The 20,820-nt window shown below is 40.8% G+C and overlaps 1 protein-coding gene across 3 annotated transcripts in view; it reads left to right on the forward strand.

Moving 5' to 3' along the window:
* The window catches only part of gripap1 (GRIP1 associated protein 1), a 60,142-nt gene that overhangs the window by 2,014 nt on the left and 37,308 nt on the right, over nt 1-20,820 (forward strand). For 2 of the 3 annotated variants that reach the window (XM_067593475.1, XM_067593476.1), the window contains exons 2-11: nt 3,097-3,163; nt 9,226-9,287; nt 9,448-9,474; nt 10,094-10,201; nt 10,283-10,445; nt 10,565-10,731; nt 10,816-10,855; nt 16,700-16,866; nt 19,672-19,719; nt 19,896-19,927. In XM_067593475.1, the coding sequence (XP_067449576.1) occupies nt 3,097-3,163; nt 9,226-9,287; nt 9,448-9,474; nt 10,094-10,201; nt 10,283-10,445; nt 10,565-10,731; nt 10,816-10,855; nt 16,700-16,866; nt 19,672-19,719; nt 19,896-19,927 (881 nt within the window). The remainder of the gene's footprint in view (nt 1-3,096; nt 3,164-9,225; nt 9,288-9,447; nt 9,475-10,093; nt 10,202-10,282; nt 10,446-10,564; nt 10,732-10,815; nt 10,856-16,699; nt 16,867-19,671; nt 19,720-19,895; nt 19,928-20,820) is intronic. The other variant, XM_067593477.1, reaches the window with a different exon arrangement.

A 20,820-nucleotide genomic window follows, 5' to 3' on the forward strand; every position in this document is an offset into this window, starting at 1 on the left:
TGTGGATCCGAGGACAGTCAGACTGACACCTGTCAACATGCTACCTGCAGACACAGATGTTGTTTACATACAGAAGTCAGCTGCAGTTAACGAGGTAAACACAGCACAGCTTAAACTACAGTCTTATCCAGTAACACGGCAATAAAAGCTGCCTCCATAAACGTCGTCACGTACAGTTTCTGTCGTCAGAGCTGTTGATTCACCTTTATGGCCGTTTTGGAGGCTGCAGTTTGTGCTGCTGTTGAATTTTAATGTGTGATACTCAAGAGGTGTTTTTGATATTCAGTCTAGTCTCAGAGACTTTACATATAAACGATGTGGACAGAATATGAGAAGCATCTGTCAGTATAACATCAGCCTCCAGCTGCAGAGGAAGGACGTCTCCTACAGACATCTGCAGGCTTATTCTGGTCCCTGTTAGATGACGCGGTGACATCTGTGGTCATCAGTGCTAAACGATGGTTCCATCATGTTTATAACTCGGCGTGCGTTGGAGACGGTTGTATGGTTGCAGAGTTGGCCCAGTGAGGGTTAAAAACACTGTTTACTGTCAACATATCATTATATTTATATATTTATACATTAATGGACGAGTTCACAACTCTTCAAGTCTTAAATCTAATCTAATTAAAAGGGCGACATCATCCGATCAGTCCATTAATTGACTGATTGTTGCAGCTCTAAATTAGCGCCGCTATGAAAACATCACTGTAGAATAAAACCAAACGGCTGCATGAGAAAGTCTCTTCCTGTTCTGTCAGCTGTCAGTCCTTCACGCCGCAGCTTACTTTATAAAACTGATCCGATATTTGATAAAACTGTAGGCGCAAGCTGATGGTTAGCGGCTGATGTCAGTGTACACAGCGCCACATATCTCAGCTTCAGGTTCGGACAGGAAGTTAAAAGACAAAGTTCAGGGTTGGAGCACTTCCTTGTTACTAAAAGAAAACAGACAAGGACGTTATCTGCTTTACTGTGAAAGCCAGACTGATATAATCTGTATCAGCTGCTTTACGGTACAGTGGAAACCAGCAGCCGCTCTGACTCTGATCAACATCCACAATCAGCTCACATGTTGTGAGTTGTGAGCTCTGTGCTGCACCGTCGGACTGTCGTTACTGTGCACCGCTGTCAGAAATGTGCTGCCAGCAGGTGTAATTATGTGAACTGAACACCGCAGTGTCACGTTGGACTGTTTAAACATCGCTCTGAGCTGTTTTATAACATCTCCGACTCACTGATGAAGGCTGAAGATGTTCTGTGTTTCCACGTGTGCACTGATTCACTGACTTTTTCTCTATTGATCTGTTTTCTTTCCCCCTAATATCAAATCTGTTTAACTAGTAGTTCAGTCCAATGTGTTTTAATATAATTCACTTATCAAATCTCAGTGTTTCCCCTATAATAGTACGAGCCTGGCAGGCCAACGACAACCCTGCCAGGCCAAAAAACATTTTTTTAAATGCCAAAAATAACAAAATAACGCCAAATATCCATTCATTGGGAAATCAACAGCGTTATGGAGCCTCTGAGCAGCGCTGTTTCAAAACGTGAGTCAACATCTGTGTCGTTGCCTGAGAAACTGCAGGTGAACGTGTTTATTTGTCCTCCGCTCGACCACTGCTGAATGAGTCGGGAAGCAGACAGCAAAGCTTAACTTTACTTTGAACGTTAGTTGTTGTTAGTAAGTCGTCAGTCTGGCAGTAAACGTACAGAACAGACAACAGTGTGTCAGTTAATAAATGCTGCAGCTTGTCAAGACCAAGTTGTTTCCACAACTGCCGGAAAACTGAAGGGGGTTAGCTCTGTTAGCAACAATGGGTTAGCCTAACGTAAGCCCCCCCCCCCCGCCATGCCAAACCACTCAACCTCGGGGAAACACATCAACAGACAGATGCTAAAATGTTCTGGTTCCAGCTTCTTGAAGGATCCTGATTTTCTTCTATATTTCTTATTGTCATTAAATGTTTGGAGACGTGCGAGCAGGAAGCAGGTTTAGTGAAAACTGAGTTTGTTCATCCTGAGATGTGTAATAATGGGCGTTCAGTTCCAGAGAGAGAAACTTCAACTCTGGGTCAGTTAGAAGTGAAACCTGCTCACTGATGGTTTACAGACTGTTTCCTCCTGCAGAGCCTGAAGCAGCGTCGTTCAGTCTGTAACGAAGCGTCTTCGTCAGCAGAGCTTCTCACACTCACAAGAACTCTGTTACGCAGCAGTCAGTCGTTTCTCTAAACAGCATGAATTCACCCTCAGCTCACAACTAAATCTTTGCATTGTGATCTGTGCACACTGATCAGAACACTTCCTGCACCTAAATGTTTATTACACGTAATGAGTAATATTCAGACACATAGGATCAATTAATAATTATCTGTCAGTCATGATGTGATTGGTCGCAGTGATGGAAACATTCCTGTCATAGTTTTCATGTCATATGTTCATATTTCTCAGTGAGCAGCTGCAGACTTCTTCATCTTCAGTTGCTGCCGTCTGTGTTTTGTCCCCATCAAAGCTGAATAAATATGTTTAACATGTAAAGTATATAAGTATTTATAAATAAATTGACTTGATTTATGAAATTCAAGTCTGGTAAAAACTTTATGTATTGATACTTCCTCTCAGGTTCTGTTTGTCTTCTTTAAACATAGATGTGTCAAACATGTATTAATATCTCTACGTCCACCGGGTTAAGATGGAGATTCTACCTTTTGTTTTCCTGTTGCCATGGTGAATCGTAGTATCTGAGCTCCATTGATGAAAGACTTTATTCATTCATCAAACGCTCTGATCAGCTGTTCTGGATCCAAAAGTTTCCTACTCAGAGTTTATTAAACTCTGTGTTAGTGTTGTGTGTGTATCAATACTTTAATGTGAATATTTTCTGTTTGTCAGGACAAAACAAGACGTCATTGTGCTTAAACAGCCATTAAATCACCATTTTTCACAATTTTCTGACATTATAGAGACCTAACGACTAATTATTTAATCAAGAAAATAATCAACAGATTGATAATGAAACTAATGGTGCTGTGATAATGATATCAGATGTTAATATGATGATTGTGTGTGTGTGTGTGTGTGTGTGTGTGTGCGCAGGCTCAGCTGTTGGAGCTTCGGACTCAGAACTATCAGCTGTCAGATGATCTCAGGAAGAATTCAGCTGGTAAAACATTTCTGTTCTTTATATGTTGACTGTTGATGTTTGTTTTGTTTGTTCCCTCTTAAGGATCATTTAATAACTGTAAACTTTTTCACCTATAATTTTATAAGAATTTTTGAATGGAAGATGATTATTATGATTATTATGATTATTATGATGCATGTCCATGTAAAGTTTCATTCTGTATGTTTTTCTTATCCAACCACAGTTAAACTGTGTAAAGTTTAAACAGTGATAAATCGATGCTTTCTCTGGTTTGGTTTGTTTTCCTTCAGCAGTGCTGAACATTATTGGTCAATAATTTGTCTGCAGCTGTTTTAGATGAAACTTTTATACTACTGAGAGAAGTTTTTTTCTTTAAAATGAGTCTTTTTTTGACCCAGAAATTCCTAATATTATCAACATCAGTATAGTCTTAAAGATGAAACTGTAAGCTTTCAAACAAGGTGTTACATGAATATAAATTCACATAGAAAAATCATTTAATATGAAAACATTTATGTATGAATTATGATACACAGATCAGGGCTCCCTCTGAGAGGCTGAAGGTGCTGTTTGCTTCGTTTTATCGTCTCATCATCACCACATTAAAGTCGAGACATTTTCCTAATAACCACACGACAGATTTAGAGGCCTGATAGACTTCACACGACAAACGAGGAAACATGTTGTGACATCAGTCACCTTCATTACAGTTGATTTTATTCGCACTCGTATTTAATCAGGAAGTCTCTCTGAGATAAAGCATCTCTTACACTATTTTATAAGCTTTTGATAATTGATTATGGCTGAAAATCAGTTGAGGAAATGGCTAACAGTTAGCCTCTCTAACAGTTAGCCTCTCTAACAATTAGCCTCCCTAACAGTTGGCCTCCCTAACAGTTAGCCTCCCTAACAGTTGGCCTCTCTAACAGTTAGCCTCTCTAACAGTTGGCCTCTCTAACAGTTAGCCTCCCTAACAGTTAGCCTCTCTAACAGTTAGCCTCTCTAACAGTTGGCCTCTCTAACAGTTAGCCTCCCTAACAGTTAGCCTCTCTAACAGTTGGCCTCTCTAACAGTTAGCCTCTCTAACAGTTAGCCTCTCTAACTGTTGGCCTCTCTAACAGTTAGCCTCTCTAACAGTTAGCCTCTCTAACAGTTAGCCTCCCTAACAGTTAGCCTCTCTAACAGTTGGCCTCTCTAACAGTTAGCCTCTCTAACTGTTGGCCTCTCTAACAGTTAGCCTCTCTAACAGTTAGCCTCTCTAACAGTTAGCCTCCCTAACAGTTGGCCTCTCTAACAGTTAGCCTCTCTAACAGTTGGCCTCTCTAACAGTTAGCCTCTCTAACAGTTAGCCTCTCTAACAGTTAGCCTCTCTAACAGTTAGCCTCCCTAACAGTTAGCCTCTCTAACAGTTGGCCTCTCTAACAGTTGGCCTCCCTAACAGTTGGCCTCCCTAACAGTTAGCCTCTCTAACAGTTAGCCTCTCTAACAGTTGGCCTCTCTAACAGTTAGCCTCTCTAACAGTTGGCCTCTCTAACAGTTAGCCTCTCTAACAGTTAGCCTCTCTAACTGTTGGCCTCCCTAACAGTTAGCCTCTCTAACAGTTAGCCTCTCTAACAGTTGGCCTCCCTAACAGTTAGCCTCTCTAACAGTTAGCCTCTCTAACAGTTGGCCTCCCTAACAGTTAGCCTCTCTAACAGTTAGCCTCTAACAGTTGGCCTCTCTAACAGTTAGCCTCTCTAACAGTTAGCCTCTCTAACAGTTGGCCTCTCTAACAGTTGGCCTCTCTAACAGTTAGCCTCCCTAACAGTTAGCCTCTCTAACAGTTAGCCTCTCTAACAGTTAGCCTCTCTAACAGTTGGCCTCTCTAACAGTTAGCCTCCCTAACAGTTAGCCTCCCTAACAGTTATCCTCCCTAACAGTTAGTCTCTCTAACAGTTGGCCTCTCTAACAGTTAGCCTCTCTAACAGTTAGCCTCTCTAACAGTTAGCCTCTCTAACAGTTGGCCTCTCTAACAGTTAGCCTCCCTAACAGTTAGCCTCTCTAACAGTTGGCCTCTCTAACAGTTAGCCTCCCTAACAGTTAGCCTCCCTAACAGTTAGCCTCTCTAACAGTTGGCCTCTCTAACAGTTAGCCTCTCTAACAGTTAGCCCCCCTAACAGTTGGCCTCCCTAACAGTTAGCCTCCCTAACAGTTAGCCTCCCTAACAGTTAGCCTCCCTAACAGTTAGCCTCTCTAACAGTTGGCCTCTCTAACAGTTAGCCTCTCTAACAGTTAGCCTCTCTAACAGTTAGCCTCTCTAACAGTTGGCCTCTCTAACAGTTAGCCTCTCTAACAGTTGGCCTCTCTAACAGTTAGCCTCTCTAACAGTTAGCCTCTCTAACTGTTGGCCTCCCTAACAGTTAGCCTCTCTAACAGTTGGCCTCTCTAACAGTTGGCCTCCCTAACAGTTAGCCTCTCTAACAGTTAGCCTCTCTAACAGTTGGCCTCTCTAACAGTTAGCCTCTCTAACAGTTAGCCTCTCTAACTGTTGGCCTCCCTAACAGTTAGCCTCTCTAACAGTTAGCCTCTCTAACAGTTGGCCTCCCTAACAGTTAGCCTCTCTAACAGTTAGCCTCTCTAACAGTTGGCCTCCCTAACAGTTAGCCTCTCTAACAGTTAGCCTCTAACAGTTGGCCTCTCTAACAGTTAGCCTCTCTAACAGTTAGCCTCTCTAACAGTTGGCCTCTCTAACAGTTGGCCTCTCTAACAGTTAGCCTCCCTAACAGTTAGCCTCTCTAACAGTTAGCCTCTCTAACAGTTGGCCTCTCTAACAGTTGGCCTCTCTAACAGTTAGCCTCCCTAACAGTTAGCCTCCCTAACAGTTATCCTCCCTAACAGTTAGCCTCTCTAACAGTTAGCCTCTCTAACAGTTAGCCTCTCTAACAGTTAGCCTCTCTAACAGTTGGCCTCTCTAACAGTTAGCCTCCCTAACAGTTAGCCTCTCTAACAGTTGGCCTCTCTAACAGTTAGCCTCCCTAACAGTTAGCCTCCCTAACAGTTAGCCTCCCTAACAGTTAGCCTCCCTAACAGTTATCCTCCCTAACAGTTAGCCTCTCTAACAGTTAGCCTCTCTAACAGTTAGCCTCTCTAACAGTTGGCCTCTCTAACAGTTGGCCTCTCTAACAGTTGGCCTCTCTAACAGTTAGCCTCTCTAACAGTTAGCCTCTCTAACTGTTGGCCTCCCTAACAGTTAGCCTCTCTAACAGTTAGCCTCTCTAACAGTTGGCCTCCCTAACAGTTAGCCTCTCTAACAGTTAGCCTCTCTAACAGTTGGCCTCCCTAACAGTTAGCCTCTCTAACAGTTAGCCTCTAACAGTTGGCCTCTCTAACAGTTAGCCTCTCTAACAGTTAGCCTCTCTAACAGTTGGCCTCTCTAACAGTTGGCCTCTCTAACAGTTAGCCTCCCTAACAGTTAGCCTCTCTAACAGTTAGCCTCTCTAACAGTTAGCCTCTCTAACAGTTGGCCTCTCTAACAGTTAGCCTCCCTAACAGTTAGCCTCCCTAACAGTTATCCTCCCTAACAGTTAGCCTCTCTAACAGTTGGCCTCTCTAACAGTTAGCCTCTCTAACAGTTAGCCTCTCTAACAGTTAGCCTCTCTAACAGTTGGCCTCTCTAACAGTTAGCCTCCCTAACAGTTAGCCTCTCTAACAGTTGGCCTCTCTAACAGTTAGCCTCCCTAACAGTTAGCCTCCCTAACAGTTAGCCTCCCTAACAGTTAGCCTCTCTAACAGTTGGCCTCTCTAACAGTTAGCCTCTCTAACAGTTAGCCCCCCTAACAGTTGGCCCCTCTAACAGTTAGCCTCCCTAACAGTTAGCCTCCCTAACAGTTAGCCTCTCTAACAGTTGGCCTCTCTAACAGTTAGCCTCTCTAACAGTTAGCCTCTCTAACAGTTAGCCTCTCTAACAGTTGGCCTCTCTAACAGTTAGCCTCTCTAACAGTTGGCCTCTCTAACAGTTAGCCTCTCTAACAGTTAGCCTCTCTAACTGTTGGCCTCCCTAACAGTTAGCCTCTCTAACAGTTAGCCTCTCTAACAGTTGGCCTCCCTAACAGTTAGCCTCTCTAACAGTTAGCCTCTCTAACAGTTGGCCTCTCTAACAGTTAGCCTCTCTAACAGTTAGCCTCTCTAACTGTTGGCCTCCCTAACAGTTAGCCTCTCTAACAGTTAGCCTCTCTAACAGTTGGCCTCCCTAACAGTTAGCCTCTCTAACAGTTAGCCTCTCTAACAGTTGGCCTCCCTAACAGTTAGCCTCTCTAACAGTTAGCCTCTAACAGTTGGCCTCTCTAACAGTTAGCCTCTCTAACAGTTAGCCTCTCTAACAGTTGGCCTCTCTAACAGTTGGCCTCTCTAACAGTTAGCCTCCCTAACAGTTAGCCTCTCTAACAGTTAGCCTCTCTAACAGTTGGCCTCTCTAACAGTTGGCCTCTCTAACAGTTAGCCTCCCTAACAGTTAGCCTCCCTAACAGTTATCCTCCCTAACAGTTAGCCTCTCTAACAGTTAGCCTCTCTAACAGTTAGCCTCTCTAACAGTTGGCCTCTCTAACAGTTGGCCTCTCTAACAGTTAGCCTCCCTAACAGTTAGCCTCTCTAACAGTTAGCCTCCCTAACAGTTAGCCTCCCTAACAGTTAGCCTCCCTAACAGTTAGCCTCCCTAACAGTTAGCCTCCCTAACAGTTAGCCTCTCTAACAGTTGGCCTCTCTAACAGTTAGCCTCCCTAACAGTTAGCCTCTCTAACAGTTAGCCTCTCTAACAGTTGGCCTCTCTAACAGTTGGCCTCTCTAACAGTTAGCCTCCCTAACAGTTGGCCTCTCTAACAGTTGGCCTCTCTAACAGTTGGCCTCTCTAACAGTTAGCCTCTCTAACAGTTAGCCTCTCTAACAGTTAGCCTCTCTAACAGTTGGCCTCTCTAACAGTTGGCCTCCCTAACAGTTAGCCTCTCTAACAGTTAGCCTCTCTAACAGTTAGCCTCTCTAACAGTTAGCCTCCCTAACAGTTAGCCCCCCTAACAGTTAGCCCCCCTAACAGTTAGCTCAGAAACTTTAATCGTCCACAAAACCACCTTAACCCTTAAAAACACAAAACAATGGCTCCAGATTTAGTTAAGTTTGTCTTATTAGGTTTGATTCATCCTGAAATAACGGATCAAAAGGACAAATATGTAATCAGAATACTTATAGTAAACTCTTTGAAGGTAATAACAAAGAACTCGAGGCAGAAGTGAAGCAGAGATACAGTAAATGAGAAATAATGAGTTGAGCAGATTAAAAACATGGAAAAAATTACATATAAAATCTGAATATTGAATGTTTGAAACAGGACGGGATAAATGTCTACACTATATAATTCGCTAGATATTTATAGATGTGTATTAATGTGATCATATGTTGTGTGTGTGTGTGTGCGCAAACAGCATTTAGATGTCTTTTTTTCTTCTCTTTCTATTATTATTTATTTATTTACCGTTTTATGATCAGTCACTGTTGCACATAAAACACTTGAAACATGATTGAACTGAGGCAGCAGTGTGGATCGCTGTCATTCAACTCAAATAATGTGTCAAAGTATAAAAAAACGATGAGGACAAGTGACGGAAAACATACAAACATCATTTAAAATACATAAAAACAGTAAATAATACAGTCAGATAAAACAAATTAAAATTCAGAGTAGAGTTTGCATTCAGCTCGTACTGGTCTGTAGCGTCTCTGAGGATAAAAGTGTGAAGAATTACTGACAATCGTAGAATATTTAATGTTTTCTCTCGGTGTCGTCTGGAGTTTCTCTATAAGTTTAATAACTATATTTACTGTTTTTTATTTTCAGTGAACTAACATTCAGGTCTCCGCGTCACATGACCACATTAAAGAATAAAATACTTTCCTCCAGATTCTTCTACGTCGTCTCCAGAGCAGATTCACTCTCTGTTTGTCTTATTTAATAATGTTCTCATTATTCTCTGTGAAGCTGCGTTCTGGTGATAAACACTGATGATGGTGGTGATGATGATGATGATGATGATGATGATGATGATGTGTTTCAGAACTGAATGCCGTCCGTCAGAAGAATGCGGTTTTGGAAAGAGATTTTATCAAAGCACAGAAGGTAAAAAAAAAAACAAGCTTCATTATTATAAATGATTGATAGTTTCTGTGGTTTGACTCCAGATTGTTTAATTTTCTCTTTAATAAAAAGTTTCCATGGTGACACTTTGTTTATTTGTTGCAGCAGATTTAATGTTGTTGTTTTTGTTTTCTCTCTTCAGGCTCTGAATAAGAGCAAGAAAGCTCAGGTGAGTTTTCTATTTGTGGTTACTATGGTTACCACAGGTTACACTGATCAATAGCTCCCTCTACTGGTCTGATTCTGCTCTGCATTTATTTTATTTTCTATTTATATTGTTATGTTTTCATATTGATTATAATCTATATTCATCTTTACTAGAGCTGCAACAATTAATTGATTAATTGATTAATTGATTGTCATTTTTTTTAAGCAAAAATGCCAAATATTGAGTGGTTGCAGCTTCTCAAATGTGAGAATTTGAAGCTTTCATGTGTCATTAATGATTGTAAACTCAATCACTTTGGATTTTGTATCATTGATCAGACAAAACAAAACATATAAAGACGTCACAACAAGCAAATCTCACTAATTGTTGACATTTTACAGACAAAACAATTAATCAGGAAAATAATCAATAATGAAAATAGTGATAATCTGTAAGTCTAGTTTAAATGTGTTCAATATTTCAGAGAACCTGTTTACTAATCTGACTTCCTGCTGTTTAAAATGTTTATTTTTCTTATATTTTCTTGTAAACACAATGAAGAAACATTGAGGTTGTTTTTAGAGTAGTAGAGGAGCGTGTTAGTAAGTTGTTGTTGTTGTTGTTGTTGTTGTTGTTGTAGGAGGTGGATGCGTTGCTGAGTGAGAATGAGATGCTTCAGGGGAAACTTCACAGTCAGGAGGAAGACTTCCGGCTACAGAACAGCACGTTGATGACTGAACTCTCCAAGGTAACGCTGAACATCACTCAGTAGTAGTAAACATGACTCACGTCCCGTCTGCGGTGTTAACACGACGGTCGTCTGTTCCAGCTGTGTACGCAGATCGAGCAGCTCGAAAAGGAAAACCAGGGCCTGAAGGAAGGAGGAGGGGCCTCTGCGTCTAGCCCCGCCCCCAACCCCGCCTCCAGTCCGGTTGATGGCGAACTGCTCCGCCTCCAGGCTGAAAACTCCACCCTGCAGAAGAAAATGAGAGGTGTGTGTGTAGATGATGTTAATACTGATATGTTTATTATTCAGATGATGAAGAGATTCTCCAGATGTTACTGACCGGTGGTGTTGACTCTTCTTCTTCTCCTCCTCCTCTTCCTCCAGCCCTCCAGGAGCGCTACGACAAGGAGCTGCAGAAACAGGTGGTCGCCCAGGGCAACCAGGGCGCTACCACGGAGACGGACGGGTCAGCCGGCGCCAACGGAGTCTCTGATGTCACAGGGAGAGGGGAGGAGTCAGCAGCGGAGGGAACCAATGAGAGACTGGAACAGGTGATTGATATGATAATAAAGACGCAGCGCTAGCGTCGTTAGATTTATCTCTCATATTAACGTTTGTCTTCCTGTTTGGTGCAGACGGAGGCTCAGCTGGAACACACAGAGAAACAGATACATGGTGAGTGTCTCCGTCTCCTTTATTAGACAGTTTATCTCTTTATAATAATAATAACTCCCTTCCTGTCATGTGACATTCAATCATTTTACAGTCTGATGGAAATAAAAACAACAGACGGATGTAAAATATGTTGATATAAGTCATGATAAGAGGATGAAAAAATGCACCGATTTGTATAAAAATACAGTTTGTTGTGGTGAAAACAGTTTTATTGATTTACAGTTAGACTCAGTGAATGTTTGAATGTCACCGGGAAGGAAACAGGAATTATCTTTCATGAGGTCACGAGAAGCTTTGCTGTCTGCTGCTGCGTCTTTATTCTCACCTTCACTCAGCACAAACTGCTCCGACGGACTTTAAAGCATCATTTAGTTCATTCATACAGCCGGTTGTTGTTTTATAGTTGATATGAAGTTTAAGGTCTCGTATTATTTTATGTTTTTTCTTTTTGTCAACAAAACTCACGTACAGACTCAAACCAACATGTCGGCCCGTATCAATACTTTCCTCCTTCTCTACTCCGTCTGTGGCTGTCAGCTGTAAACCCACCGGCTCCTCCTGCAGACGTACATCTGTAAAAACAGCTCATAAATATATAGTTTTAACGTTAAACTAGACCTGCCAGCCAGTATACCAGGAACTAAAACACCCGACACAACTCAGAACTAGAAGTTCATCACTCGGGTCGATTTGGGAATCTGGGAGCGTTTCTCATTTTGAGACGTATAATTTGCTCTCTTCCTGCTGGTTTCAATAATTGCTGCATATAAAGTGAAGTGGGGAGTTCATTGTAAAGTTATCTGACTTCCCTTCTCACAAATATACAGACTCAGGGTTAGTTTCATGTTTAAAAAGTCATAAAACAGCTGGTCACTGTCAAACAAACAGGAGGAAATAAAGCATTTGTCGGGGACTATTTTCAGTGGCGGATGAATCCACATTTGGTGCTCTAGTGACCCGCTGCGGCTCACTGACGTGTTTTTAATAGTTTTTGTACATGAGGTTTGTTGACTAGAAGAATAAAAACAGAGAATATCAGCAGACATATGAAGTGTTGCAGCATGTTGTTTATTTACTTCATCTGCTCTGAAACGTCTTTTCAAACACTAACGACTTCATCACATCCTTAAAGGACCAAACTGGTTGGTTTCAACTTACAGAGATTTAAAAACTGTCTGCACAGAGATGATCCATCACAGTCATCATCATCATCATCATCATCATCATGATGCTGGAAACTCTCCAGGTTTGAGATATGAGAGTCATCAACACAAGAAACCAAAATTAGTTCTTATTTTCATAGTTTTAGATACATTTGGACCAGTGTCTTCTTTAAACACTGAACTTGAGTTTAAAATGATCCCAGTTTGAGTTCTGTAGGTGAGAACGTCCACATTTAGATCCTCTAAACACACAAAGACTGAAGTCTGGACAGTTTCCAGGTTACTAACCCATATAGGGATCTAATAATAATCTAATATTTATTATTTATTGTTTGTCTTCTGGGTTTGATTTCTGCGTTAAAGCATCTGACTGTCTGAGAGATCATTTCCTCTAGTTGGTCAACTAAAGAGCAACTTAACAACCTGTTTTAGCTTCAACGTGCAAATTCTTAAAATGAATCCTGACTCAACGCCGATGACATCACACATGGTTGCTCTGGAAACAGGAAAATAACTTCTGTAGCAATAAACAAGATAAAAAGGATGAATAGATGTTATAATACAAGTATATTTTGTGTAGATGTTGTAGCTGCCAACATCCAGCTACAGGATTAGTTTTTGCACTCAGAGAAGTTAATTTTATGTCGGAGTGACCTTGAATGCATCACTTACAGGAATGTTTAAAATCTCTCCACGATTGCATAATTTTGGAAAAACACACAAACGCGGACTGTGATGGATTATCTCTGCAGGAAGTTTGACATCTTTACAAGATGAAGAACATTTTGTTTTGCTAATAAGAGAGTTTATCATGTGAACCCACCAGTGTGATCTGTTACGCTGCTTGTAAATTCTCAAAAAAAGCCTTTATTGACCTTCACTGCAGAAAGACTTTTAATATGAAACAGTTCCAGCTTTATTTCTAATTTCTCTGCTTCCTGATCTGCTCCTGGTTTAATGTTCTGCTGATACAAACTCAACTCTTCCTCCATGTCGACCTGTTTGTCTGGATAAATTCAGTATAATGTCCATTTCCACAGTATAATTATAAAGTTGATTAAACTCGGAATAAAACTGCTTCTGTAGCTAAAAGCGGCTGTAGTTCAGAGTCTCAGACAGACGAGACAAAAGTGTCAGGATGGTGGATCTGAACTGGCAGTACAAGGTTTCTTCTAACGGTAATTCCACCAGGAGCGTCTGCGATGCGTCTGCGATGCGGCTGTGTTGCAGCTGCGATATGGCTGCGATGCGTATGTGATGCGTCTGCTATGCGTCTGCGTTGCATTTGCGATGCGACAGCGAGTGCTTGTCCGTGCTTGTGATCCCACCAGAGACACCGCAGCGTGTCTCTGCTCTGCTAAACATGGACACCGTGTCTGTTTTTGACTGAAGCAGCATCGAGCTGCGCAGGAAGTCAGACACAGGAACAGCATAGAGCATCCTGTCAATTTTCAAAATAAAATAGCCTGTGCAGACTCCCGATCGTCCATCACATCACTGCATCAACATGACGTTATAACCGGTGGCACCAGGCCAGAAGTAAACCAGTCAGAGGGTGTTAGTCACCGTGGACGATGAGAGCTTCAGTCACAGATTTATGACACCACTGCCGCCATGACGGCCCGGTCGCTGGCTTCCTCTCCAGGTAGAGTGGCGGCTCTCTTCTCGGAGCAACACGCTCACTTCTGTGGGGAATGACGCCATGTGGAGGACGGAATAAAACTGTTGCAGCTGTAACGCGACACAGCCGTGTCCTGTAGAATCAAGGCGTCTAAGTTAGTCTAGTTTATAAACCCTCCAATCACTGATAGACTTTAATTTGAAACATCTGCAGGAAATGTTGAGTTTCGTTGACTCACAGCGATCGAAAAAACTGCAAAGTAGAATCCAGTGGAAGTAATTACTGAAAGAACATATTGTTATTAATCTAGTGTTTTCAGTATGATGTGAATCTGGAAATGGACTTTATACCGAAGACTTTATATCCGTCTTTATTCCTTCATGTTGGCTTCATTGAGAATTTACAGTCAACCCGCAGCTTGGCTTTATTGAAGCGTAGAGCAGCTAGCTGGCTCAGGATAGACACACACTACAAGCGGATAAACTGTCAACATCAGCAAACTGATGATTAATTAATCTGCAGAGAAATATGACGACTCTTTTCAACCCGATACAGAGACGCAGGTTTCTTATTGATTTTCTGGCAAAGCTGCAAAACCAAAACTTGCTTCAGACCTGATTATACAAACTTTACTTCCTGATAGAACCGCAGACGTTCCAGCTGCTTTCATTCAGCGGCACCAGTTCAGGTCATGTGGGGTGAAAGGAGCGACGGGATTGGTTCCCGTGGTTACGACTTCACACCATGTAGTGATCGCCAGCGTTACTGATAAACAGTGCAAATTGTTAATAAAGTTGTTATAGGAACTTCTAAATGATGCGGATCCGTCCTGAGAGCCAAAGCAGGCGACAGTAAAGGAGCAAGATGTGACAGACAAGTGAGAAATGAATTCTGGGTAATATTAGTGGGTCATGTGTAATGATTTGAACATGGAGGATGTTAGTGGAGCTTTACACCTACTGACCAAACTAACGTTAGCTCGCTAATATACAACCTGCTCTGGTTGGTCAGTAAAATAGTATTATGGGATGTAGTCAACACATTAAACCAGACTCACGACACAGTATACCTTTAAATTACAGGAAGTGATTCCAGTAAAGTCAGACTCACTCAGGCTGCAACTAACTATTATTTTCATCATTAATTAATCTGCAGATTATTTTCTTGATTAATTGTTTTGTTTATAAAATGTCAGAAAGTTTTATTTTGTTCGACTGTCAGTTTAAAACTCTTTAACTTTGATGGATGACAAAGAAAACCTTTAAATAATCACATTTGAGAAGCTGAAACCAGCTCATTTTTGGCATTTTTGCTTAAAAAAAAGACAATTTTCTGTCGACTAATCAGTTCATCAGCTGATTGTTGCAGCTCAGTTTAAACTTTATGACACTAATAATTCTGAAACACATTTCTACATGTGTGCAGATATAAATAAAACAAAGTGAAACCTACATTTATCAGATATATTTTAATATATCTGTTGGTACCTAAAACTGCAGATATTATTATTATTATTATTATTGTTATTATTATTATTATTATTATTATTATTTCCTGTTTATATAGTTTGTGCTGCAACGATTAGTCGATTAATAAATCATCAGCCAGCAACAATTTTAATAATCGAATCAACATTTAAGCAGTTTTACAAGCAAAAAGGGCAAAAATCCACTAGTTCCAGCTTCCCAAATGTGAATATTTTCAGTTTTTCATTCTCTTCTACTGATTATTTCGGGTTTAGTTTTGTTGTTCAGACAGAACACGACGCTGTGAAAAGTCACCAGGAGGTCTGAGAACTTAAGAACCAACAAATGATTGATTGATCCAGTAAATCATCTGGAGATCAATCAAACATGAAAGTAATCGTTCGTTGAAGATGTTTTTCTAGAAACACATTTACACATCACTGAAGTCTTTACCAGCTGAGACATTGATGAAGTTTTAATGAGTCGCTAGTTTGAAACAAGCTAACAGTGACATCACACGCTAACGTAGTGATGCGTTGAATCTGTTGCCTGGAGCTCAAACCAACATGTGAAGGTTGTGTGTTGACACGCTGGCGGGAACATTCCCTCACAGACTGAAGATGTTTGTTTCAGGCTTTAAGCAGAAAAACAGCTTCTGTGTAGCGAAAGTTCAGATACGTTGAACTTTGACCTTCGTGTCCACAAACAGTCACTGTTGACAGCGGCTAAAGATGAATGAAATATTAATTACTGGTGTTTCTGAATCTCCAGAATTGTACAAATAACAAAGTGACGTCATATCAAGACCAGACAACAATGATATTAGCTTGTTAGCTTATTAGCAGATACAAAAACACAGTTTGAGTCTCTGAAACGTAGCGAACTGCTAACAGCATTAGCATTTCAGGTTTTTACAAAAGTCCATAGAGCTACAACGATTAGCTGATTAATCGATTGGCAACTATTTGATAATCTATTAAACATTCACAGGTTCCAGCTCCTCAGATATGAATATTTTCTGCTTTTCTCTGTTTTCTGTGATTGTAAATTGAATGTTTGGGTTTTAAAATGTTGATCTGACAAAACAAGACAATTGAAGATGATTGTCAGATTAATTGAAAATGATCATAATTGATTGTTGCAGCCTCAGTCCACCAGGTAATAAGAAGATATTAAACATTATGAATGATGAATATGTCTGGTTGTAATAGTTAAAGCATCAGTTATGAGTAATAATTAAAGTGCATCCAGAGAAGTAAATCCTGCGTCGACCAACATGGAAGCAAAACTTATTTTCCCGCTTTAATGTTAAAACTTCTCAAGACGTCTTGTTGTCCTCAAGTTTAGATGATCACATCTCAGATAAATAAACAAACTGACCTGAAGGAGGAAAGTTTGTTTAGAAATAAGCTGCTTCCCCCCAAAAACCAGGAAATCCTGAAGTTGGACCGCCGTGTTTGACTTTGCAGCTCAGCCAGAGAAACGTCAGGTTCAGATCCGCTCAAAGCTTTCAGACGTCATGTAGCATGCGGAGCTCCTGTAGTGTGTGTCTGGCCTAACAGACTGCCCCTGCTGTGTGCGGCGCCCCCTTTAGGCCTGTCAGAGAAGAGCGTAGAGAAGATTGTAGCTAAGCAGGCAGCGCTAGGCTGGTCGGCTGCTCTCTGTCCAATAACTCACTGCTTTGGACCAGAGCTGGAGATGGCACTGAACACCGAGCAGGAGGAGAAGAGGCTGCTGAAGGAGCAGATCCACAACCTGGAGGTACACACGCACACCTGAGACACACACACACCTGAGATGAGACACACACACACACACACACACACACACACACACACACACACACACACACACACACACACACACACACGAGAGACACACACACATCTGAGACACACACACACATCTGAGACACATACACACAGACTCACACACACGCACACATGAGACACACACCTGAGACACGCACACACACACACACACACCTGAGACACACACACACATACACACACATACACACACACACACACCTGAGATGCGCACACATACACACACACACACACACACACACACCTGAGACACACACACACACACACACCTGAGACACACACACACACACACACACACACACACCTGAGACGCACACACACGGACGCACACACACACACACACACCTGAGACACACACACACACACACACACACACACACCTGAGACACACGCACACCTGAGATGCGCACACATACACACACACACACACACCTGAGACACACACACACCTGAGATGCGCACACACACACACACACACACACACCTGAGACACACACACACACACACACACACACACACACACACACACACCTGAGACACACGCACACCTGAGACACACACACACGCACACCTGAGACACACACACACACACACACACATCACTCATGTTTCCATCCAGCATTAATCTGTGTATTATAATATCTGAGTGGAAAAACCAGAACCTTAAAATAAAAATGCCTGAATATTGAAGAAATTAGGGATGCATGATATTGGATTTTTTTGCCGATGTCCAATATGTTGATATTTCCAACTCATTGTGGCCGATGCAGATATATTCACATATTTTTCTCCAGCTGGCTGAGGAGACGCGTATAAGCATAGATTATACTAAGTATGATCAAGAAAGACAATATATGAAGGAAGAACTGAGGAAGACTGGAGTTCAGCATTAAAACTTTAATGAACCTGCCAAGTGGGAGCAGCAGTAGAGTTTTCATTGAGTTTATTAGACAGACAGGATTAATGTGCAGGATTTAATCTCTGGTCCACACTCCGGAGCAGAAGGTGGCGGTAATGCACCTAATACGCTAACGTTAGCTGAGAGGCTAATGGAGCGTTAGCCGCAGCATGGCTGGAGGGAAGCACAGCCAGCTAGCCTCCCAGCTAGAAGAAGCAGCAACAGTCCAGCGCAGGAGAAGGCGATAAATCAGCCTCTCATAATCGGCAGAATTCGCCAATGCCGATATTTCATTTCAGAGCTTTAATCGGCCGATACCGATGACGTGCCGATAATATCGTGCATCCCTAGAAAAAATAAATAAATGTGAGGTAAACGTTCAGCCTGTTGACAGACTTCAGGATCTCCAGATAGAATCCAGATATGATGTGTTTTAAAAATAAACCTTATTTCATTGATATTAGAGTTTCCAACTATCTGTTTATGACATGATTTCCTTTTTAAGAGTCTTAATTATATTTAACTTTTCCTGCTTTTTGAAAACATTGTATAAATTGTTCATGTGATTCACTTTTCTAGTTCTTGAGCCTCATTTTCAAACTTATTTTAATGTCAGACGTTTTTTTGTCTCTGACCTGATCAAATGCTTCTGATCAATATAATGATTCTGATTTCTGCAGTTTTACACAGATATGTTTGTATCAAACATAGTGACAAATTTATCTTGTTTCTACATAAATCAGATAAAATAATGCAGCTGTTTGGGAAAAACTTAACAACAGTCAGAGAAAAGTCAACTTTTAAGTGAACTTGACCAATTCAGCAACATTTATGAGATATTTGATCAGTGATGTGTTTAACTTTACTCAGTGATACTCAAATACAATCAAAACATTCAAAAGTCATGTGATATTGAGTGATAACAGCTATATGATCGGCTGTTTATGGTCATAATCATAAACTGCTGGTTATGTGTTTTATGATAAAATAAAAACTAAATGACGTCACGTCTGACTCACGACTGCTGATAAAACAGAACAAACTGAATCTGACTCAAAGCAAAAAAACATCCAAAGGTTTGACAGAGTGATGCGTCTTCATCAAACTCAGCTGACTGCATGTTTATTTATTGACTCACAGCTGTGAAATAAATCAAATCTCACGTCTCTTGTTAAAACACTTAATTATACAAGATTTGAACATTTTACTCTTTCAAATCATGAAAATCAATCATTCAGCCCTGCGTAACGTTCCAGTATAACCAGTTACACCAGCACATGTGGAGGGAATGTTCTGCTGTCCACATACTTTTGGCCATTTAGTGTTTCAAATAGTCACAGAGGAGCTGCGTCTGTTTTACTGTCTGAACCAGACACAAGATAAATATGATGGTTTCATATTATTGTGTGTCAGCATGTAACCAGAATAACATTTAGATGCACTCAGTGTTTATTTAGTGTTTTAGAAAATGTTTGATTTAACAAACCAAACACAGATATGAAGATTTCAAAGTGATTATTTTTTTCCTTCAGTCACATCAGCTAAAACGTCTGTTTTTAATAATGTGAATGTTTAATATGCAGCATCAGGAGATAAACAAACAAATAAATGATTCATAATAATGAAAATAAGGATAATGAAACAGTGACCAGTTTAGTGTCTCATACATGAAACAGTTGTGTGTATAAATCTACAGATGTTACTGTCTAAACATTGAAAGGATGAAGATGTGTCTCACAGCTGTTAAATGAGATCAACATCGTTTATAATCAGTTTTCAGACTGTTAGTTAATCATGACGCAGCTGAATGTTCGCTGAGTGTTTCCTGTCTGCCTGCAGGCGTCCAAACAGGCTGAAATCACCAAACTGCAGGAAGAAATAACAAAGGTAAATATTATCAATCAAGCAGCCCGACATCAGTTATTGATTGATTGATTGATTGATTGATTGATTGATTGATTGATTGAACCACCAGAATAGTTTTATCTGAATAAAGATTGAAATGATGGCAGCACAGTTTAAAGTCTTCTAGATGTTTAATAGATGTTTGTTTTGTCTTGCAGCTGTCTGACAAGTTAAAGAAGAAGCAGGAGAGGTGAGACGCATCATCATCATCATCATCATCATCATCATCATCATCATCATCATCTTCATCTCCAAGTCAAACACAACTGTGGTTTCGTTTTCTCATCATCACACTGAAAATTTAAATTTTACTCCGATAGTGTCACAAAAGGTTGAAATCACAGGTGAATATTCTGACTGATTATATCAGGATCATCCTCATAAAGGATCCTGTCACCACCTCAAGTCCTCAAAGCTTACTGAGGATCTCCTGTTGCTATGGATGATATCATGTGACATCACCATGTCCACAGTGATTGGTTGAAAGTGACCTTTCTGTGTCAGTAAACATGAGATAAAATATTAATATTTATATACAGGAGCGCATGAACAAAGTAAATTAATTACATTCAAATTGAAAATTATGTCAAATTAAATTACAATTTGTACAGTACGGGTCAAAAGTTTTTCTTTATTTTTACTAGTTTCTACATTAAAGAACAATACTGAAGACATCAGAACTGTAAAATAACCATAGACTGTATAAAACATGGACGTAGTTACCGTGACGTCACTCGTTGGTTTCTGAAGAGCGGTTTTGAAGCTCAAAGTGAGTCGCTCCGGCCGTCGCCATCTTGGCAGTACGTGACGCTGCCTAACTCCCAGCCAATCAAAAATGGGCAAAGAGGCGAAACAAGCCACCTAGTGGCTGGCGGACCTGTCACTCAAAGCAGCCATGTCCTTCATTATGCATAACTTTACGGCTTAATAAAACTTAAACGGGTGAGTTATAAACCCCCCCCCCCCCGTACAGTTGTCATAAAAGAGGAAATTAGCTACAGAGACCAAAACCGTTGTTTGTACCAGACTGTAAACATGTTTATTTCTGCTGTAAAGTTGGACATTTTAACATGGGGGTCTATG

Source organism: Thunnus thynnus, chromosome 6 (genome assembly GCF_963924715.1).
Source record: "Thunnus thynnus chromosome 6, fThuThy2.1, whole genome shotgun sequence".
Taxonomy (NCBI): domain Eukaryota; kingdom Metazoa; phylum Chordata; class Actinopteri; order Scombriformes; family Scombridae; genus Thunnus; species Thunnus thynnus.